This window comes from Vulpes lagopus, chromosome 15, assembly GCF_018345385.1.
Source record: "Vulpes lagopus strain Blue_001 chromosome 15, ASM1834538v1, whole genome shotgun sequence".
NCBI lineage: Eukaryota > Metazoa > Chordata > Mammalia > Carnivora > Canidae > Vulpes > Vulpes lagopus.
In genome coordinates, this window is record NC_054838.1 from 5,557,455 (window position 1) to 5,579,559 (window position 22,105).

At 36.8% G+C, this 22,105-nt stretch overlaps 1 protein-coding gene across 5 annotated transcripts in view; it reads right to left on the reverse strand.

Annotated features, from left to right (window-relative positions):
* The window catches only part of GAS2 (growth arrest specific 2), a 127,986-nt gene that overhangs the window by 77,469 nt on the left and 28,412 nt on the right, over positions 1–22,105 (reverse strand). For all 5 annotated transcript variants that reach the window (XM_041730363.1, XM_041730364.1, XM_041730366.1 and 2 more), the window contains one exon: positions 1,783–1,924. In XM_041730363.1, coding sequence (XP_041586297.1) covers positions 1,783–1,924 — 142 coding nt within the window. The remainder of the gene's footprint in view (positions 1–1,782; positions 1,925–22,105) is intronic.

Consider the following 22,105-nt stretch of genomic DNA (forward strand, 5'->3'; position numbering starts at 1 on the left):
TCACCCACTTTGCCCATTCCCCACCAACCTCCTCTCCAGCGACTCCCAGTTTGTTCTCTGTGGTTAGAAGTCTCTAATGACTTTTATTCCCCCATGTTCCCCTACATTCATCTGTGTTGTTTCTCAAAGATGCTTCTTAAATGAAAACCTGTTCAATAAACACATTCATGAACAATAGAGCAGTTTCCCAGGGGCATCTGGGTGGCTCAGCGATTGAGCATGATCTGGGAACCTGGGATCGAGTCCCGCTCCCTGCATGGAGCCTGCTTCTCCCTCTGCCTGTGTCTCTGTCTCTCCTTCTGTGTCTCTCATGAATAAATAAATAAAATCTTAAAAAAAAAAAAAACAGAGCAGTTTTCCCATGTGGCAGTTCTTTAAGCAATGCAGGGGCACTTTAGAATTCTAAATCATGATGTTGTTTGCCCACGTATGAAAAGTATATCCCTAGTGACTAAGATCTGAATTATTTATTTATTACTCATTCATTTGATCTTTCAGAGGTTTTTATTTTTTTTATTTTTTTGCAAATAATTCCATCATACTCCCTCCCTATAATTCTTCACTCATTAGTTTCCTATAAACCTGAAAGTTAAAATTTATTTGTAAAATTGCCATCAGATTGAAATAGGGCTATGTCCCTCCACACACATCTTCCACTAAGTTTGGTTAATTTTAATGTGAGAAAATAGTAAGAGCAGTCAAAGTCCCTTTTCTATAGCAATCATTTCAGGAGCACACTGCGTACATAGTAGGCTATTGTGCAATTACTCTAGTTTATTTTTTCTTTCAGGTATAAAGTGTTCCCCTAGTCTAAATTCATATCATCTTCTCTGTTGAGAGAATTCTCAGAAATTGTATACTCATTCTCTCTGAAGGATCCTCAGTTTACTTCCACGCTAATATTTGGTATGATGTGATTTGGTGAACTGATTTTTTAAAGCCTCAGGCAAAACAACCCAGGCTCCCCTCCTTTTCCCACAGAGGTCTCCTTTCTCCACTCAGTTCTATTTCATTAGAATGGGACTTTAATCCCAATACTCTCCATATGGGAGCCGTCCTGGTCAGAGCTGATACAGGAGGGCTGGACATTTAACAGTAGCCTAACAAGGAATGTCGAAACACTGTTGAACAATGTAGGTTTTCCCCCAAGGAAATACAAAAGCTTGTTTTATGGTCTGGAAATGGCTTTGCCAAAATTCAATCTTAAGGTAAAATAAGACAAGAACCCCACAATTATCTGGGCAGGTTTAGACGCTAAGGTATCTATCTTTTGTTTCACCATCTTCAATTATCCCAATCTCCTGCTTCCGTACCTGATTTTTAACTCACTAAAAATAGATCAATGAGTAGAGTTCCACTTCAACAAAGATAGACTTTATAGGAAATGGCGTTTCATCCTTCTGTAGAGGTAAGACAATAGTGCCTTTGTGTCTGGAGCATATACAGCTCCCCTTCAAGTCCAGTTCGAGCCTAATGGCAAAATATAAGCCTACATTTTCCCAATATCCCCAATTTTGCATATACACACACTTGATTTCAGCTTAGAAAGACTTGTGCTACTTATATTCCTACCTTTTCATGCACAAAGTGACCAATAGTAAAAGGGCATGCATTTTTCTACCTTCAAAGATTAAGTTTACAACCAACCCGTAAATTTACAACAAACTGAATTTTTCAAAGTTAACAATCTACGAAATGACATCACACAAAAAAATTTTGATAGTTACACTGACGAAGATACATAATAATTTCATCAGCTAATATTCTGAAGGAAATACATACCCAAACCTTCCGATTCAAATAGACACGTTTCATCTACCCCTAAATCTCGGCACCAGGATAAGAAATTTGCTGTATTGTCTCGGGCAAAAAAGGAGCCTGAGGGTGCAGTGGCTTTGCATGGAATCTTCTTCAAGGGTAGATTCTGAAAAACAAATAAAGCTCACTCTGATGGAATGTCTAGCAAAGTCATTACAGCGACACATTAAATATACATTTATGCTCTCAACAAAATGTTTGGAATGACCTCATGTCAATAAACAGGTCAATGGAGAAATATAGAAAAAGAAGTGAAATGCACATGAAACTTACTGGTCATTAAGAAACTATAAAAGAGGGCAGCCCGGGTGGCTCAGCGGTTTAGCGCTGCCTTCAGCCCGGAGTGTGATCCTGGAGACCCGGGATCGAGTCCCACGTCAGAAAGAAAAAAGAAAAGGAAAAGGAAAAGGAAAAGGAAAAGGAAAAGGAAAAGGAAAAGGAAAAGAAAAGAAAAGAAAAGAAGGGATCCCTGGGTGGCGCAGTGGTTTGGCGCTTGCCTTTGGCCCAGGGCGCGATCCTAGAGACCTGGGATCGAATCCCACATCAGGCTCTCGGTGCATGGAGCCTGCTTCTCCCTCTGCCTATGTCTCTGCCTCTCTTTCTCTCTCTCTCTGTGACTACCATAAATAAATAAAAATTAAAAAAATATTAAAAAAAAAGAAAGAAAAGAAAAGAAAAGAAAAAGAAGAAAAGAAAAGAAAAGAAAGAAAAGAAAAGAAAAGAAAAGAAAAGAAAAGAAAAGAAAAGAAAAGAAAAAACTGTAAAAGAAGGTGCTTGGTTTGGTCAATTGGTTAAGCATCTGCCTTTGGCTCAGATCAGGCTCCCTACTCCACAGGGAGTCTGCTTCTCCCTCTGCCTCACCCCCTACTCATTCGCTCTCTCTTTCTCTCTCAAATAAATAAATAAAATCTTGAAAAAAAACTATAAAAGATCTGTGTAAGTAAACAAATCCTTGCCTTTTTCACTATCTGGTAATAAATACATGTTAAGTTCCTTCCCCAGCTCATATTGCCTCTTTTCTTGCTTTTCTATTTTTGTTTTGTTTTTTGGTCTTACGTTTCATCCAAATATTCCACCATAATTTTTCAAAAATTATTTATAAATGTATTTTCCATTTGTGAAAGAAGAATGAAGCACGACTATATGAATTTACACAATATGTAACACACAAGCCTGCATTCTTATGTGCATACATACATACACATATCAATATGTTATATTATTAATGATTTACATTATAAAATGTAATTCTGTTGGATTCCTGCTATCTGACCTTGAAATATATTGGCATTCTGCATCATTTTTCTCCTGGGATAAGAAAATGCTTAAGGGGAACCTGGATAGTTCAGTTGGTTAAGCATCTGCCTTCGGCTCAGGTCATGACCCCAGAGTCTTGGGATCAAGCCCTGCATTGGGCTTCCTGCTCAGTGGGGAGCCTGCTTCTCCCTTTGCTCCTCCGCCTGCACGTGCTCTCGCTCTCTCTATATATAATAAATAAATAAATAAATAAATAAATAAATAAATAAATAAAATTTTTTTTTAAAAAAAGAAAATACTTAAGGGAGGGTGTGAACCTGGACAGAGTTTTTTATTAAGAGTCTGTCACAAATTTTAGCCAGGAAATCTCCACTGGCACCATACCAATTGTTATAAAGAGTTGTTTGTATGGTCTTTTTTTTTTTTTTTTTTTTTAACAGAGCATAACCAGTTTCCATGGCATTCCAGGAAGTCACAGAATGCAATTCTCTGTGATGTGAAAGACTGAGCAACAGATTTGGATGATGTGGGTTACATAGGGCTTCACCTCAAAGAGAGGAAAGATAAAGGGAGAAGCACTTAATGACTTAAGTTCATAAAATGTTTCCTCCATTCACTGAGAACCAACAAACAGAAGCAAAATGTTGTTGATTGTTGAACTCATTCGCAAGAATGGTTATAGAAAATGAGATAGTGGCCTTAGAGGATTGGTGAAGTCTTGCTAACATCATACTATTACTAGAGTTCTTCATGTCCAACGATTTTATGGCCACATAACTAAAACATTCAATTACTATATCACTTAATGTCTGTGTCTGTCCAATCTCAAAGGTCTATTTCTTTCTTGCTGACTGAATTTAATTTAGAGGAGACATAATCAAGATTTTTGCATGAATACACAAGTATTTGTATAGCTATATATTTTAGGCATGACTGATTTACAAATCATATATGAGGTTACTTGTGTAGTAATGCCTCCTTAACCATTTTAGTTAAGTAATGGTTATCAAAATGATTTTTTACGTAAGTTGTAAAAATCATCAGAAATAGCATAAGATCTCCGTTATAAAATATTCACAAACATCAGTATTTATTAAAATTAAAAAATATATATCCTTAAATCTAGCAATTCACTTCTAAGAATATATCCCAAAGACATCATAGCATTAGTGCTTAAAATAAAATATATGTATATATTTTATATATATATTTATACATATATATATTTGTTACAACAATGACTGAACAAAAAATATAGAAATAAGAATATGTCAAAAGAGGGCTGATAGAATAATATATAGTATACATACAATGGAATTCTATGCAATCTTTTAAAAAGAGTAAGATAAATGTATATATGTTGAATCATATAGATGTTCAGCATGTACCTGTAGGCAGAAACAAAAAATTTGCAAACAGATACGTATATCACAATTTCATTTTGTGGTCATATGTATATGTCACACACACACACACACACACACACACGCTATATGTCCACTTTTCAATTTGACCTAAGGAAGCACTACTAGGTTTTGAGTGTTGCCTAGGTGTTTGAGAAGCCTAAAGTCATTAAGATAAAACGTAACATCAAAAATTGGAAGCCAAGTAACTTGTGCAGAAGGAATACACAGAAAACTTGGGGTGGTTTAGTTAGAGTATAATTAGGGGAGGGTGTGCATAGGTAGATTTTTCTGGTTTTCAGAAATTGAACTGTAATTTTTTTGATGTGCTATTTCAATTTTTAGTAGCAAATGTGTATGTAGAGGATCTTATTAAAATTGAGACTTATTTGAATAAAAAATGTGTATATATACATACTATATATGTGTGTGTATACATATATATGTGATATATAAGATTAAGTTGCATATAAATATATTTATAAATATGAATATTGTACTCATTTTTATAATGTTAGTTTCAGGAAAATTTGCAAGAAGAACATGCACCAAATTGATACTAATTACCTTGGAGGAAGGTGATTGATGCATAGAGTTTCATTTACCTCGTTACATTTTTCCAAAATAAGTAGGAGGATTTTATTTATTTTTTTTTATTTTTTTTTAATTAACTTTTATTGGTGTTTAATTTACCAACATACAGAAAAACACCCAGTGCTCATCCCGCCAAGTGTCCACCTCAGTGCCCGTCACCCATTCCCCTCCAACACCCGCCCTCCTCCCCTTCCACCACCCCTAGTTCGTTTCCCAGGGTTAGGAGTCTTTATGTTCTGTCTCCCTTCCTGATATTTCCCAACATTTCTTTTCCCTTCCTTTATATTCCCTTTCACTATTATTTATATTCCCCAAATGAATGAGAACATACACTGTTTGTCCTTCTCCGATTGACTTATTTCACTCAGCATAATACCCTCCAGTTCCATCCACGTTGAAGCAAATGGTGGGTATTTGTCGTTTCTAATGGCTGAGGAATATTCCATTGTATACATAAACCACATCTTCTTTATCCATTCATCTTTCGATGGACACCGAGGCTCAGTAGGAGGATTTTAAATGACTTTTAAATCTTATCAGTATTTTCAGATTAAATAATTAAAATTGGTAAACTGTGTCAGACAAAACACAAGAGAGGATTTGCTGGAAACAAAAATCTCTACACGATGACTACAAAAGCTTTTTTATGATATGACTAAAGCCAAGGTCATCTCTAAGAAAAGAACATAAATAGATTAAAATACAGAGCCATGAAAAAAAAAAATACAGAGCCATGTTAAGATTTACCACCTCTATCCCTGGGTGGGGAAAGAAAAAAAACATGTAAAGCCACTTAAAGCCCAGAAATGAGTTTGCATATAGGAAGTATAAACTAGAATTATAAACTCTTTGACACTGCTAAGGGCACCTAAGGACATAAGGCTCATGGCTTGTGTAGTGGAAAGGAATACAATATCCATATTGCACTCAAGAAGCTAGAGATTGATGTGACACTTAATCTATCAAGGGACACATTTTGAGAGAATACCCACAAGCAACAAGCCCTCAAAAATCATTCAGTCTACTGTTTAAAAACTTACAAGGACAAGCACTGAGCATAGAAGTGAAAATGGCATTCTTCCCTTACGAGCTTGTGATCTGCACAAAGTTATTTACATAACACACATCTGAGGATAAGTATTTAAAATCCATTCTTATTCAAAGACACAGAGGTTATTTTAGGACAAATAAAACAAAAGTCGGCTATTGATAGTTCATAACTTAGGGATTCCCAATGCAGAGGCAGTCAATAGCAACAGCAATTGAACAAAGTGGTAGTTAAGTGATTTATGGGATATCTGTTTCTGTTCTGGAGGTCAGATTTAGTGCTTCCATGTCCCCTGAAGACTTAGGACACTGTAAATAGTGTGAATGGAAGCTTCCAGTCCTCAACCAGATGAAATGTTTTATTTGGTAAAATTGTTACAAGTCATTCCTCATTAGTCCAGATGACTAATGAACTGAGCCCCTCCCCCCCCACCCCTCACAGTACCTATAAAGCTCGTTACACATAGCCAGAAGTAAGGATCTCTGTGCTTGGCAAAGAGCAGTGGCATGCTTGTAGGATCTAATATTCCTCCTGGTTGAACACCAATCCCAAATCAAAGGGCTTTCCAGGGTTATGGTGCCATTTATAATTAAGAGCCTAAGGGCAAAAGTTTGACTTCATTTGAATTCAAGAACAAATGATTCAATAATATCAGCACTCAATACCGTTAGAACTTAAATGTATTTTTGACATCTTTTACACAAAAGTCTTTATAAAGTTCTCAAATCCTGGCAAGTATATCTCTTCCAGGTCTGTGATCTTTTTTTTAATTTGTTAATTTCTCCAGGTTCTCATGAAAATCCTGGGGGGTGGGGGGGGAAGGAAGCCAGCTCTGGATCTCTTCAGTATCAGCAAATGCAATAAAAACCAATAGATTGAGTGACAACTATTTTCTTGCTGATTTCCTTGCCAAGGGAATCCTGAGGATGAGTTTTAGAATACAGAACTGCCCTAAAACTCATGGATGTGTATACCTGAAAAGCTGAGAACTAACTACAGATATGGTGAGGAATACTTCTGATCTAAAGATATGGAGATTCGAAAGGGAACCTCCCCCACATGGCTCATCTGATATACCTTCCATATTACTTTCCCCTTCACTGCTCACCTCTTCAAACAACTCCTACAGCAATAGACCATCTTCAGTTATTTACCTATGTAATTTTTTCCAGACAGCGCTGTTACATATTATGTCCTCAAAACCTGACTGATGAATGCATGCATGAACGGTAAGACTTGACCCCTCAAACTAGATTGTAATCAACATGGAGCAGGAGTAAACACTGTATTAGAGTTTTTACATTCCCAGGGGACACATTTACAGGGCCTTCAAAATTCCCTAAATTCATAACGTAACTTCTACATTAAATGATTTCCACAAATTAAGATATGTATAACTGAAAAATTTAAGTGACACCTCTGAACTATTTTTGAAAGTTAATGAATATAGAATGATGAGTAGAGAATAACTGCCATGCTGAACTGAGATTGGGTAAAAATTTAGGCTCACTTACTGGCAGGAGTCACACTACTGTTGCCCAGCCTCCATGGTGTGGGATTCAATTTTTTGCATTAGCAAAATGAGAAGTGACTACTAGTAAACCATCACACAGGTGCACATTAATTTTTCTATTATCAAGAATCTAATGTTTACCTTATTTCTCTCAGGGGGACTAACTCAGGATATGTACTCATGACCCCCAATATACTTATAGACTGGATGATTAACATACAAAAAATGGTTTGAATTCCAAAAGTGCCTTCCCTTTCCTTTCAGGCAATAAGCAAGTTAGGTAGCAAAAAGAATTTAAATTTAGTTCCAAAGGCTTTTAATTTAATCCATTATCTGCTGGGGTTTTGGAGTCCAATTCCTGAGTTCAGACTCAGCTATCTCACCTTCTTAGGACGATACTTTGGGAAAATTACTTAATGTTTCTGTATGTCACTCTCCTACTCAATGTACACAGAAAACAATGCATCTCATCAGCTATGTGTGTGTAAATGTGAATTAAATAATATAACTCAAGTACAGAATTAAATGTTCCATGCAGATGATTTATTATCCCTGTGATCAATGCACGTAAAAATATGCCGAATTACCTATGATTTCCTTCTTTCATATCTTTTTGCAAATATTTCTTTTTGTTGTTGTTGTTGCTGTTATGGGTACTAGGACTCAGGAAAGACTGACAGGGGATCCCTGGGTGGCGCAGCGGTTTGGCGCCTGCCTTTGGCCCAGGGCGCGATCCTGGAGACCCGGGATCAAATCCCACGTCGGGCTCCCAGTGCATGGAGCCTGCTTCTCCCTCTGCCTATGTCTCTGCCTCTCTCTCTCCCTCTCTCTGTGACTATCATAAATAAATAAAAATTTAAAAAAAAAAAAAGGAAAGACTGACAAACAATTTCCTTCTATCTTCACCCAAAAACTTGAACCTCACCCTTTTGAATAGTTTTCCCATAGAACTTCCTGTGCTGGTGGCAATGTTTTGTATCCCCACTAGTAAGTACTAGTGACATGGGGCTGTTGAACACTGGAACTGTGGTTGTAAATTTTACTTCACTTTAATCTATGTGAAATGATGAATGTAGTTGAACCTATCGTGGGATTCATTTCACAATTTATGCGAATCAAACCATCATGCCATATGCCTTAAACATATACAGTAATGTATGTCAAGTATTTCTCACTAATACTGGGAAAAGACCCATTTAAACTTAAATAGCCATGTGGTTTGTGGCTATCCTGTTAGCACATGCATAATCGGGAGAGGAAAGCTAGTATTTGGGGTTTGAGAGTCCAATATTTGACCACTGGACTAGTTTCCCTTGAACTAATACCATTCCCATGTCTTTTAACTACCCTCAAATCCAATAATTCCCCTGGATATAGCTACTGAGACACAAAACTATGTTGGTCACTTACAAAGAGTTTACTTCTATGCTGCAGAGTTCAACCTTTGTATGTCCTAGTTAAGGTTGTGAGTGTTACAGCTTCAAAAGGGCAGTAGTGATTATTTATAGTACTCATAGATCTATTTATAATTCTTATAATAGCCTACAGCTAGAGAACCAGGATCTTATTTACCGTTTTACTGCCATTGCACCAAATATAGTGTTTCACCTATTAGCAGTACTGACTTTTTTTTCCTGAATCATATGATGGGTGGGAAAGGAGGGAATTAACACTATGAGTGTAAACCATGCCTTAGGCACACAAAACTTACTTTCATATAGATTATCCTATTTGATTCTCAAAAAATTGATGCCCTGAATTAGGTAGGTAATAGTTTTTCTATTTTTTCCAAGATGAAAAAATTGAGCTCATACATAATTAAAGTCAAATCATTCAATCTCTTATGCCCATAGACTTCTAACCATTCTCTGACAGCTCACCAACGCCTGGAAGTTAATATATTTCAGCAGTTGATTTATTCCCTTTTTTGGCCAGGTAACATTAAAATAAAGAATATGTACTCTCTTTCCCCTATTCAAACTACAAAGAAAATTGAGAGAATGCCCTCTCCACTTCTCCACATGCAACGAACTGAACATTTAATACTAGTAGTTTAAATAATCCATTCTTCACAAAAGTTTGAGGCAAGCTACTCCCTTTGATTGCATCGAGTAGACGTTTTAGATATAAAACAGAAGAGATACATTAAAGAAGATGTGGAAATTGCCAAGAACTAATATCTTTCTTTTTCCAAAGGGCATATAGAATGTACTGTTCAAATATGCAGGCAATAAAGTCACTCTTTCCATGATGGAAAGAATGTTTCCACTTGCATTGTCTTGCTGCTTTTAGTTCCCTATATATTTTACTGGGGAAAATCTCTCAACAAAATTATTTGAACATTCACGGTATCAAGGTATCTAAAAATAACTACCAAGTGGCTTTAGAAAGAATGAAAATGTATTCCTTAAGATCAAAATCATTAAAACAAAAAATAGGGCGAAAACACTTTCTGGTGCCACCAACCTCTGCAGGGGATTTTGCGATAGGGCCTCATGCCTCAGACAGGGTGAGCTGTGATTTAGTACAGTAGCAGATGAACTCACTTGATTGGATCAAACTAGACCTCTCCTCTCCTTTCCTTCTCCAGATATATTCCACTCTAGAGAGAACAGGTCTTATGGCAAAATTTAGTGTGATCTTCATGTTCTGATGCCCTACAAATATTCACATAAATTTTAAAACTATGAAAAAAAAAGTTTCTCATATCAGAATTCTGGTATACCCAGTCAAATCATGAGGAAATCACTTGAATAACAAAGACAGAAAAATATGTTAAGAATTTGAATTATCTGAAATTATCTGTCATTATGTAAATGATGCTGGTAATGAAGTTCAAGCTTAGTGCTCAAACGTGAGGCTTAAAGGATGAGATCGATGATGAAAAGATAAAAATGAGTTGAAAACTTACATCCACATGAAAACCTCACCTGGCTATTCATAGCACACTTTATTATTTAAAGCATTTATTTATTTAAACATGCTTAATTCATAATTGCCAAAACTAGGAAGCAAGTAAGATGCCCTTCAATAGGTGAACTGTCATACATCCAGACAATGGAATATTATTCAGCACTAAAAAAAAAATGAGCTATGAAGCTATAAAAGATAAATCTGAACCTCCAATGTATATTACTAAGTGAAAGAAGCCAATCTGAAAAGGCTCTATATTGCATGAGTCCAACTACATGACATTCTAGAAAAGGTAAAATTATAGAGACAGTCAAATAATTAAAGGTTAGGGAAAAGGGAGGGATGCATAGGAGATTCATCATGAGATTCACCACACAGAATTTTTGGGGCCATGACACCACTATTCTAAGATACTATCATGGTGGACATACATCATCACACATTGGCGAAAACCCATAGAATGCTCAGCCCCAAGAGCGAATCCCAATGTAACCGTAGACTTCAAGTGATAATGATGTCAAAGTAGGCGTAGTATTTGTAACCAAGCTACCATTCTCTTGCATTTCCTGCTCAATTGTGCTATGAATTTAAAACTGCTCTAAAAATTAAAGTATATAAAAGCGTTATTATCTTATTGATAGTTGTTTACAAGTATTGAATGCTTCACAAAGAGAAAAAAAACATGGTGTTAAACAAAAATGCATTCTTTCCATTTTTATGTGCATTGTGCCTATTTTACATATACACCCATATGGCAATCATTATAGAAATGCTACACTACTATGGGAAGCTTCTGTTCTCCCAACTAAGTATTCACATATGACTGGACAGAAACTAGCTTCTCAAAAATTTCAGAAGTCTAGTCCTACACATTAAAATTCGGTTAATTGGTATGGCTAGTAATTTTAAGTAGAAATAATTTAATCGGATTCACTTCAGCCCATCTGCATTAAATCACAACCCCATATCAGCTGTGACACTTAGCATCGGGAGACTGAAATAGAAAAAAGATAAGGCCAAGTTTCCTTTCTGGAAACCCTCAGTGTCCTACTTTGAAATCAATGTTTCATAGGGTAAGAAATACAATGGAAGCTCAAGTATTTACGTGGTAGTTAAAATTTAACTCTGAGGGAAATTTCAAGGTGTGCATTCAACTGTGGGGAGGGGCAGATCGCACCTCATCCCAGGAAGGCCTTACAAAGGAGCAGCAATGTGCAAAATTGAAGGATATCAAATGCTTAACAGGCATAGAAATGAAGGGCAGTACATTCCGTGAGGAGAAAGCTCTGACACGACCTGGAGAAGCATGGGTGTTCTAGATGAGCGGGGAAATGCATGTAGAAGAGAAAAACGAAACCTGAAATGTCAACTGGGCCAGAATCACAAAGGGTATTTTATACCTAACAGGAATTATCAACATTATAATCCCAACCAGGGTTATAAGGTCAAAGGCTCAGAAGTGGCCACGCAGATCAAATAAAGGAATGAAGTGCTAGCTCCAGGGGACTGTAAGGAGTGGTGGGGACTGTGCAAAACTGAAGAGCTCATGCCATGTCCAGGAGGGGCAGCCGTATCTATTTAATTCTAAGTTGTTACCATAAATACAGTCTCAATGTTGTCAGACCTTTCATTTTTTTTTATATGAATTTGGAAATCCAGATATTTTAATGTGAAAACTTCTGGATGCTGAATAACTGAATAGATAGATGCATGTGGTTGCCTGCTTAAAATCTCAGTGTTCCCACTGAGGAGTAATGAAGAGATTTTGACGTTTTAAACGAAGAAGGAATCCAATGATACGCGTCCTTTGGAAAAATAATTATATGTCATTTATTGTTAAGGGTGAATGGAAGGAATGAGAAAAACAATTATATGTCATTTATTGTTAAGGGTGAATGGAAGGAATGAGGAAAAAATTTTCGGTAATTCTATGGAAGTTTAAAAAAAAAAAGGTCTTTTTGTTCTGCTACACACATCTTCAGAGCTGGAGTATCAGGACTGCATGAGTAAGGCTTCCATGGGAAGAAGAGAGGCTTACTCTGTGAACATGGAAAATTTCTCAGAGAAAGGGCTGTGGGATACCAGGCACAGCAGTCCCCTGGATTCTCAACAAAATTAACAGTAATTGTTAACTATGAATTAATTACAGTGGCTTAAATGAAATGATGATAGTTTTAAAGACATTCTTGAGAATACATGTTTTGGGTCCCTTCTTTTTTTTTTTTTTTTCTACATCCCTTCTAAAATTAAGATATTACATTAAGGAAATCAGCAAGAAAACTCTTTTAAAATGTGTCTTGAATTTTTCCTTCCCAGCAAACATTTGGTGCATGTCAAGACATCACGATTTATAACCATTGGCAGCAAATTCTGAGTTCACATAGTCACTGATTCTAATATTTTAATTAAAACTACTTTTTGGTAGGCATCTGTAGAATAGTCAACAAAGAAAAAGCATTATCAGGAGTCCTCAGATTGTTTTCTGAATGGATTCCAGGAAACCCAACTTATTTTAGTGGCTAACATACTTCCAAACACTTTTTGAGCAAAGATTCTCTCTCTCTCCCCCTCCCTCTCTCTCCCTCTCTCTTTCTGTCTCTCTCTCGTTTTGCTTTGCTAACCTCACTGCACTGCAGACTTGGGGCACGCTGTATGTGTTCATCAACAGAGATATCTCTCTGGACTCTCAGTAAATTTGAAAGGTAAGAATGTTAAACTTATAGTAAATCAAAGAGGCAAGGCTTATGCCTCGAAACTACCACTCACCAGCAATAAGACGCAGTCATCAAGAACAGTTACTTGCAAATTGAACACCAATAAAAAATAAATGTATTATTTAAAAAAAAAAGAACAGTTACTTAATCTATTTAGCCTTTTCGAACCTGAGATCTATCATCCGTAACATGTTTTGAGGGCTAAATGTTTTGGAAAGTGCCTAATACCAATACTAGATCATCGCTTATCTTCAATTATTGTTAATGTTTTCAGATACTTGTCTACATTCGGTTCTATTTACAAAGAATGTCCCTAGGAGAGCTGAAAAATAGTTACATTGTCACATCTGTAATTTCTATAATAAGCCCACATGTATTTAGGGGAAAAAAATTTTAAACAGATGGTCCACATTTGTATGGTGATCTAATTATGATTTGTTTTTATCCATCTTCTAATTTTTGTCATTATTATTACGCTGTGCGTTCATATCTGTTCGCCACACTCTAGAGTGGACTTTTCAAAAGGCAAATGTAGCTTCCCAGTGCTTTTAGGATATAGGCAAAGCTCCCTATAATTCAGCTTCCACTGTTTGTATTAGCCTTGTTCCTACCTGCTGACCTAGCACCATGACCTCTCAATCTCCCCTACAGGCCCACTAGCTTTTGCTCCCACTCTTGCACGTTCCCCATGCTCCCTCCCACCACACAGCCCTGACGTATAAGGGTTCTCTCTACCTTTCTCTTACCTCTTTGCCCAACTAAATCTGCATACTCATTTGCTTATATTTTTTCTTGAGCAGAAATGTAAGGAGTGGTATGAGAAGGAGCCCACAGGGCTCATAATCCTTGAGTACCCATGCAGGCATAATGCATAGAAACCCATGATTTTTCTCCCATTCCTATTCTTTCCTCTGCCTTTCCAATTGTAAAATAAAGCATCACCATCCATTTCTTCACATCTGAAACCGGGGACCAATCTCCCTCACTTTTGCTACCCAATTCATCACCAAATCCTGCCAAGCCAAAGGAAAGGGGAGCAGATATGTCACCCCAGCATACGCCACTTTTGACATATTGACTCTTGAATTAAAAGTACTTGAGAAACAGCCAGAACATGGACAAACCCTCAGAGAGGAGGAGATAAATCTCCCATGTAAAATGTACCGTCCCTGTACCAGGAGGGCAGATGGTATCCTTATCACCAGAGAATGGAAATTTAGGGCTAAGGAGTCTCTATAAACAAATCTTATGCTTCTTTACTTCTTCATCAATATACCACCCCAAGTCCAAACCCTTTTGTCTTGTCAATTCTTCACAAAGGTATTGTTTGTCTAAAAGGCATAAAAGCTTCCTGCTTTGGCCCCTTCTTTGAGTCATATATTTTTATGGAACTCCCAAAGTATGAAATTAAATTTGCTTTTCTCCTCTTAATCTGCCTTATGTCAGTTTAATTATTAGACTAGCCAAAGAACCTACAAAGGAAGAAGGGAAACGGTTTCCTATCCCGATCCCACCAAGTTTCAATAGATCTCAGAACCATGTGCTTCTTCCCAGTACTACACTAGCATCTTAGGCTAATGGTCATCATCTCTCACCTGACCAGGGCAATAGCTTCCTAGGAGAGCTCTTCCCTTCCGCATTCACCTCTCCATCCCAATCCATTTACCACTCTGCAAATGTCATCTTTTTAAAAGATTTTATCATGCTCCTATTTAAAATACTTCAAGAGCATAATGTTGTTCTTAATATAGAGGCCAATATCCAGTAGATTTAGCTCTAGTCTCATCTCCGGACACCAGTATTACATGCTGGCATCCAAACACCGACTTTCCTTTAGTTCCTCAAAGTCACCATGCACCTCCACATCTGAGGTGCAATTCCTGTGTTTGGAATGTCCTAGATTCCTCTCTATTTACCATTCCTGCTTCAGAATAATATAAAAGTCCTGGCGCACCTAGGTGGCTCAGTGGTTGAGCGTCTGCCTTTGGCTCAGGTCGTGACTGCAGGGTCCTAGGATCGAGTCCTGCATCAAGCTCCCCATGGGGAGCCTCCTTCTCCCTCTGCCTGTGTCTCTGCCTCTCTCCCTGTGTCTCTCAAGAATAAATAATAAATAAAATCGTTTTAAAAAAGGAATAATATAAAAGTCCCTTTTACAAGACTAAGTCAGGTTGCCTGCCTAAAGCCACTCGTCAGCTTGGATTTTCCTATATTTATACATAACACAGTTATTATTCACTGTTAGCTTAATTATTAGCTTGATGTTATTCTTCCTTCCCTGCTACTCTATAAGGCACCCAGTCCTGCACATTTTAGATGTTTAAATGCTTTTGAATAGTTGATTGAATGTCATCAATATAATGTATGCTACGGCGATACAACAGCACCTGCTGGTATCTGTTTCTTTATATGTTCATATTTTACTTACTTAACTAGGTGGTAAGCCCTTTGAGAGGGGACAGGAATGCCCGCTCTTCTTGTTATCTATCAGTGTCTTGAATATATCACTCAAAAATGTCTATCAGTTGAAAATTCAGGATCATCTGTGAAAGACTTTACACAGGGAGGTCAGGGGAGACATTATGACCGAAAGACACTTGAGCAGAGACCTAAAGCGAATGAGGGACAACTCATACACATATCTGAGGAAAGAGTAAGAAGATAGAAGAACAGTTGCAAAGGGCCTGTGGTAGTCGGGACCTGCTCATTGGGTTCAAAGAACAAGGAGGTCATTATGAGGGCATCACACAGTAGAGTGAGGGGAATGTCAGAGGAAATGGGATCAGATAGTTAGCTGGGGAACAGAATACGTAGGGCCTGGAGGTGGTCATAAGGACTTCGGCTATTAGTTGAAAAAATGGTGCCATTAGATAATTTTGCACTAAGAAGTGGCATGATCTGATTTAAGTTTTAAATTACTTGATGATTTAATCCACGTTAAAGTTCTGACGCAGAATAAGTACCTAGCAAATGCCTGCTTTATTATGATACCTCATGGCATTCAGGAAGTCTGAGAAAAAGATCAGATAGCTACCTCTCCAACTTTAAACAATGTTTAAATATAGCAAATATGACAACATGGAACAAAACATGGGTTGCTTCCTCATTTATGATTTTCAATATATATAAATTATACATATATATTTTTATATGTTTGCACTTGTATTTATTAAATACATAAAAATATAAAGATTATTCTCTCTTGTCCTAATTTTCTCACTGTAGTTATTTAAAATCTGTTTATTCTGAGTTTTGCATGTCTATAATATTATTCTCACTAGATTGTGATCATTCAGAATAAGTTCTTGGTCTGGGAAGACCATGACTTGAGATGAGCAAAAATGATCTTTTAGTCTCCTCTATCTGAATTTTAATATTATTTTATTATGAACAAAATCAAACTACATAGCTTTCTCACCAACAGAAATTGTACATGTTTTTATTTTATATTATAAATGTTGCATATGTCTGGAAATATTACGTTTACCCTCTCCTATGCTTTAAAACTACAGCACTTTTCGGAACCCTCTTCCACTGTCGGTAGGAATGCAAACTGGTGTGGAAGACAGTATGGAGGTTCCTCAAAAAATTAAATATAGAACCACCCTATGATCCAGTAATTGCACTATTGGGTATTTACCCAAAGACTACAAAAACACTAAATCGAAAGGGTATATGAACTCTTATGGTTACTACAGCATTATTTACAACAGCCAAATTATGGAAGCAGCATAAGTGTCCATTGAAAAATGAATGGAGGGGCAGGTTGGGTGGCTCAGTGGTTTGGCACCTGCCCTTGGCCCAGGGCATGATCCTGGGGTCCCGGGATCGAGTCCCGCGTCGGGCTCCCTGCATGGAGCCTGCTTCTCCCTCTGCCTGTGTCTCTGCCTCTCTCTCTCTCTGTGTCTCTCATGAATAAATAAAATCTTTTTTAAAAAAATGAAAAATGAATGGATAAAAAGATGTGTATGTATACAATGGAATATTTCTCAGCCATAAAAAATTGAGCTCTTGTCATTTCCAACAATGTGGACAGACCTAGAGAGTTTAATTCTAAGTGAAATAAACTAGTCAGAAAAAGACAAATACCCTATAATTTCACTCATACGTGGAATTTAAGAAAACAAATGAATAAAGGGGAAAAAGAAGAGACAAACCAAAAAACAGACTCTTAACTATAGTGACAAACAAAAGGTTACCAGAGAGGAGGTGGGGGTGGGGTGGGGTGGGTGAAACAGGTGAAGGAGAATAAGAGGACACTACACTTATCTTTTTCTTGTTGTGTTGTTGTTTCAATTTTTCACTTAAATTCTAGTTAGTTAACATGGGGTTTCAGGAGTAAAATTCTGTGATTCATCACTTGCATATAACACCCAGGGCTTACTAAGAGTGCACTTATCTTGATGAGCACTGAGTGATGTACTGAATTGTTGAATCACTACACTGTACATCTGAAGCTAATGCAGCACTGTATGTTAATTAAAATTAAAAAAAAATAAAACAATACTATTTTCAAAACCAATTCCAGGTTAATAAAATGAGCGACCATACTGCTTATTTTTTAACTTGTGCTTTAATATTTATTTTTAAGGCTGTAGTAACCATATTTCAATAAAATTGATTCTCTGTCTTGTGCGTTTGTACTCTGTGCTTTATTTCATGTCTCTAAAGACGTGGTCATGGAAAAGGATCGGCAGGCTTCGCCCAGTGGCTGAAGGAGGCATGGTACAAAAACAAAGAAGTATTTCTCATCTAGGAGGAAGAGTCTATGACTTATGGGCCTTCACGTCCTTCATGACATCTAGTACATAACTGACTCTCGCTGGAGTCCCTGCGCTTATTCAGAAGTTAGTTCACTCCCATTTTAAGATGAGAGGGTTCAATTCTTCTTCTTTCTAAAGATTTTATGTATTTATTCATGAGACACAGAGAGAGAGACGCAGAGACATAGGCAGATTCTTTTTAACAACTGTCGATAGAGGGAAGTTTTTTTCTGTTTAGATTTTAGTTTTGGCTTCAAGATACAGGAATTAGTGCATTATTTATTTCTTAGATGGAGCAGTGATGCTAGCGGGGCACCCATTAGATGAACAGCCTACACTGTGTGAAATCAGACATGACTAGCAAAGCAGCATAAACACAAAATACACACTACACAGCTTCACGCACGACAGGTAATGCATTTTCAAACTGCTCAGCAAAACAATAGCAGGTATTCATACAGTCAGCCCCTAAAAGCTTAAGATACAGCTGAAGAGCCCCATACACCATAAACTCGATTACCTCATCTAAAAAACATTATGCCATTAACTCTGTAACGTACCAGTGCCACATACTTTGGACCACACGCACATATAGATGGTGAGAACTTACATTGTAAGTCGTCTAGCCATCCTCAGACATTTTCAAATTAAGAAGAAACATTTTCCCCCTCAAATTTCCAGTCCCTTAAAAAAAAAAAGGTTCTTGTTCTAAAATCTGTAAACGCTCTACTTTAAGAAGTGGCATGCATGATCACTATTTGAGTTGTTTCAGTGACCTGGATTTCTCCAAAGCATTTAGTAACAGCTCATTTTAAAGCAATTAATTTTCTATTCTCCATATGGTGAGAGTGACTTTTCTTGACATAGTATTCTATACCCACAGTGCTTTGAAACAGCAGTGGCCACAGTCAGTGCGATCAAGTATCAGGAAAACAGCTCCCCAGTTACACGCCTTGCCCATGTGCCTGCATGTGGTTAAATGCAGGATGTGAGCCTGTACGTGGAAGAGATGAGGTCATTGTGGAAAAATTCGATCAGGTTTACTTTTAAGCTCAGGGGGCAACGTTCTGCTGATGCTATGAAATTATGTAGATGAAAAATGTGTGTGTGCATTTGTGCGTGTGTGTTCTCCTCCTCCTTCCAATGCAGATTTTGTTTTAATTGTTTTCCACGCTTTCGGAATTTCAGTTCGACCTGTTTTATTTTTAGTCTTATGCTTCATATGCTTCTAATGCAACCATTATTGACACTACCAAACAATAGCTCACAGTTTTAGTTTTTGAAAAGTTAGAACTGCTGAGCAGTGTTAAAGGAGGGTCCTATCTCAGCAGATTCACAGAAATTTTTAGCTTCTGAAACTTTAAATTTCTAGATTGTATGTTTTTTTTTCTTAAGATTGTATTTATTTATTCATGAGAGACAGAGAGAGAGAGAGAGAGAGAGAGAGAGAGGGGCAGAGACACAGGCAGAGGGAGAAGCAGGCTCCATGCAGGGAGCCCAACGTGGGACTTGATCCCGGGACTCCAGGATCCTGCCCTGAACTAAAGGCAGGTGCTCAACCACTGAGCCACCCGGGCATCCCAAATTTCTAGGTTTGATGCTGCCACCTAGCCTTTCCCCTCTCCCCCTCACTGCTCCGGAATGTGGGGATCCTCAGCAAAGTACTGAATAAGGCTAGAAATGCCCTCCCGCATCTCTTGGCTCATCAGAAGCAAACTCCAATATGAAAAGAACAGAAGAATTTGGGAAAATGACCTCCTCTTGCTCATATCAAGAAGGTTGGCAATAGTGGTCTATAACAAGTAAGGAGCCAAACATAATAATAGCAGATTACATTTTATTCTCTTGTTATCTGAGAGAAATTCTAAAATAATTCTGATTCCTTTGTTTCTTCATACATAAAAAGAAAACCTGAGTGCTTGCCCCAAAGGTTAATTCCATGCTTTGTACCTGGTTATATTCCATTTGGCTAGGACCTGTACACTTGTCCAAATAATAATTGTTAAGTACGCAAATATGCTTCTAATTTCATCAAACAGATAATTCAACAAACTGTATAGCATTTTAAGTAATTTCCCCAAATAACCTCAGCCCACCTTCTTAGACAGTGGCTATCTTGGCTCCTACCAAAAGAATTATATAAGAGGAACAGTGGCAATTCTATGGTTTACTGAGGACAACCAAATGAGAATGATTTAAATTTTGACTTTGTGATAATACAAGAGGAAAGAGATACAATAATAATTTGTGGGTAGCAGGAATGGTCAAATTAATATACTGAAATCCACTTAAAATCATTGCAATAGCCTCATATATAGGCACACTGGGCACTGAGATGTGTGTAGCCATTATATTTTATAAAGCATTTTAACTGGTGTACCTTTGATTTAGGAAGCAGATGACACACACTTGAAATAAAAATGGTAAACAGCTACATGTAGGAAAACTTTTCAAGGTTTTATCACACAACAACCATATCAACAATAACTAAATGTTTTAAATTCTAAATTCAGCCACATGATAAAATATTGCCTTTCTTTTATTTAACCTATGACTGCTTAAATTTTTTTCAAATCCCTTTGTAAGCTTGATCTCAAAACCTATGTAATACCACATATACCTTATTTCTCCCCAATACAGAGTAAATTCCTTGAGGAGATTGTGTCTACCTTTACACCACGACCTTTCTCACCAACAACATGTATGCACATAAATATTCATAGAAAATCACATCATCTCTCATTCCTAACATATACTCACCAATCATCTATCAAATTATAAAATAACATATATATGAGTAAAGACTCAGTTATCACAAAATGTTTGTAGTTTATAATATTCTGTATTATTAAAAGTTGTTAAAATGATGATCTTGCTACACACCATCATAATTTTCATCTCCTTTTCTGAGTTACCACCTAGCCAATAAAAAAGCACATTTTTGGCAAACTGATAGCATTTATTCTTCATTGCTCCTACGCACTGGAACGCTCTGATTCCCTCCTGCAGTTCTACAGAAACTGTATTTTTACCGTGGTTGTTAGAGACTGTTTTGGTCAATGGCTAATTAGAGCTTCTGAGAAGAAACAATGGTTTTTACATTCCCATTTCACTCACCAACTATTTTATTGGACAAAGGGGGAAGTTATTGAGAAAAAGATGCAAAGAAAACACTTCCTCAGTGATTTCATCTTTACAGCTCCTTCAGTAATTGAAAGACACAACCCTTAATTGCTATAGTAATACCTCATTTCAGGTCAAAATATCTCTTGAGAACTTATTCCATGAAAGGACCTACAATTATTCTTTTTCTTAATTATCCATGATGAACAAATTCATAAAACCACTAGTTATCATTCATCCGATCCTTATTTTATTGGAACCATGGTAAACACTAAAAGCAGGTCTTGAAAGATACTCCTCAAATGGAATGAAACAAAAAAACAAAAAAAACAAAAATTAAAAAAAAAACAAATAGAATGAAACACTTAGATATTAATGTGCTCATTTTGTCATCATTTTTACCTTTATAAAATGCCCTAAACTCAAATAATAACATACCATGTGACTGTATAATAACATTTTCAATTAGCTTAAATGACCAACCTCCAGAACTCTCTTACTAATTTAGACTTCCATGGTCTATTACTTCACCAATCTCTTGCCAGCACTTCAAATGTCCTCAGATCCTTTTTCTTTCCCTGAGCCACCCCAAAATTCTCCAGTTCTCTGTCTTTCCCATTACTTAAACATCATTAAAAATTTTGAACATCAAAGACTTTTGGGTTAAAAACCAGCCAAGGGAGAAATTTCAAACTTGATGAGAATAAAAGTCTTCATGATTTCAAATCAATAATTGCTGAAACCCACTGACAACAAAATTCTAAATCTACAAGTAGGCATCTACACTGGACCATTCATTCATTCATTCATTCATTCATCCAAAAATATCTACTGAGCACCTATATATCAGATTTTATGGAAGACTGATATACAAATAAAACATTAACCATGTTCTCGAAGATCTTAGAGTCCTATAAAGGGATAAAAGGAAGCTAACAATTAAGTATAACAATATGGTACAG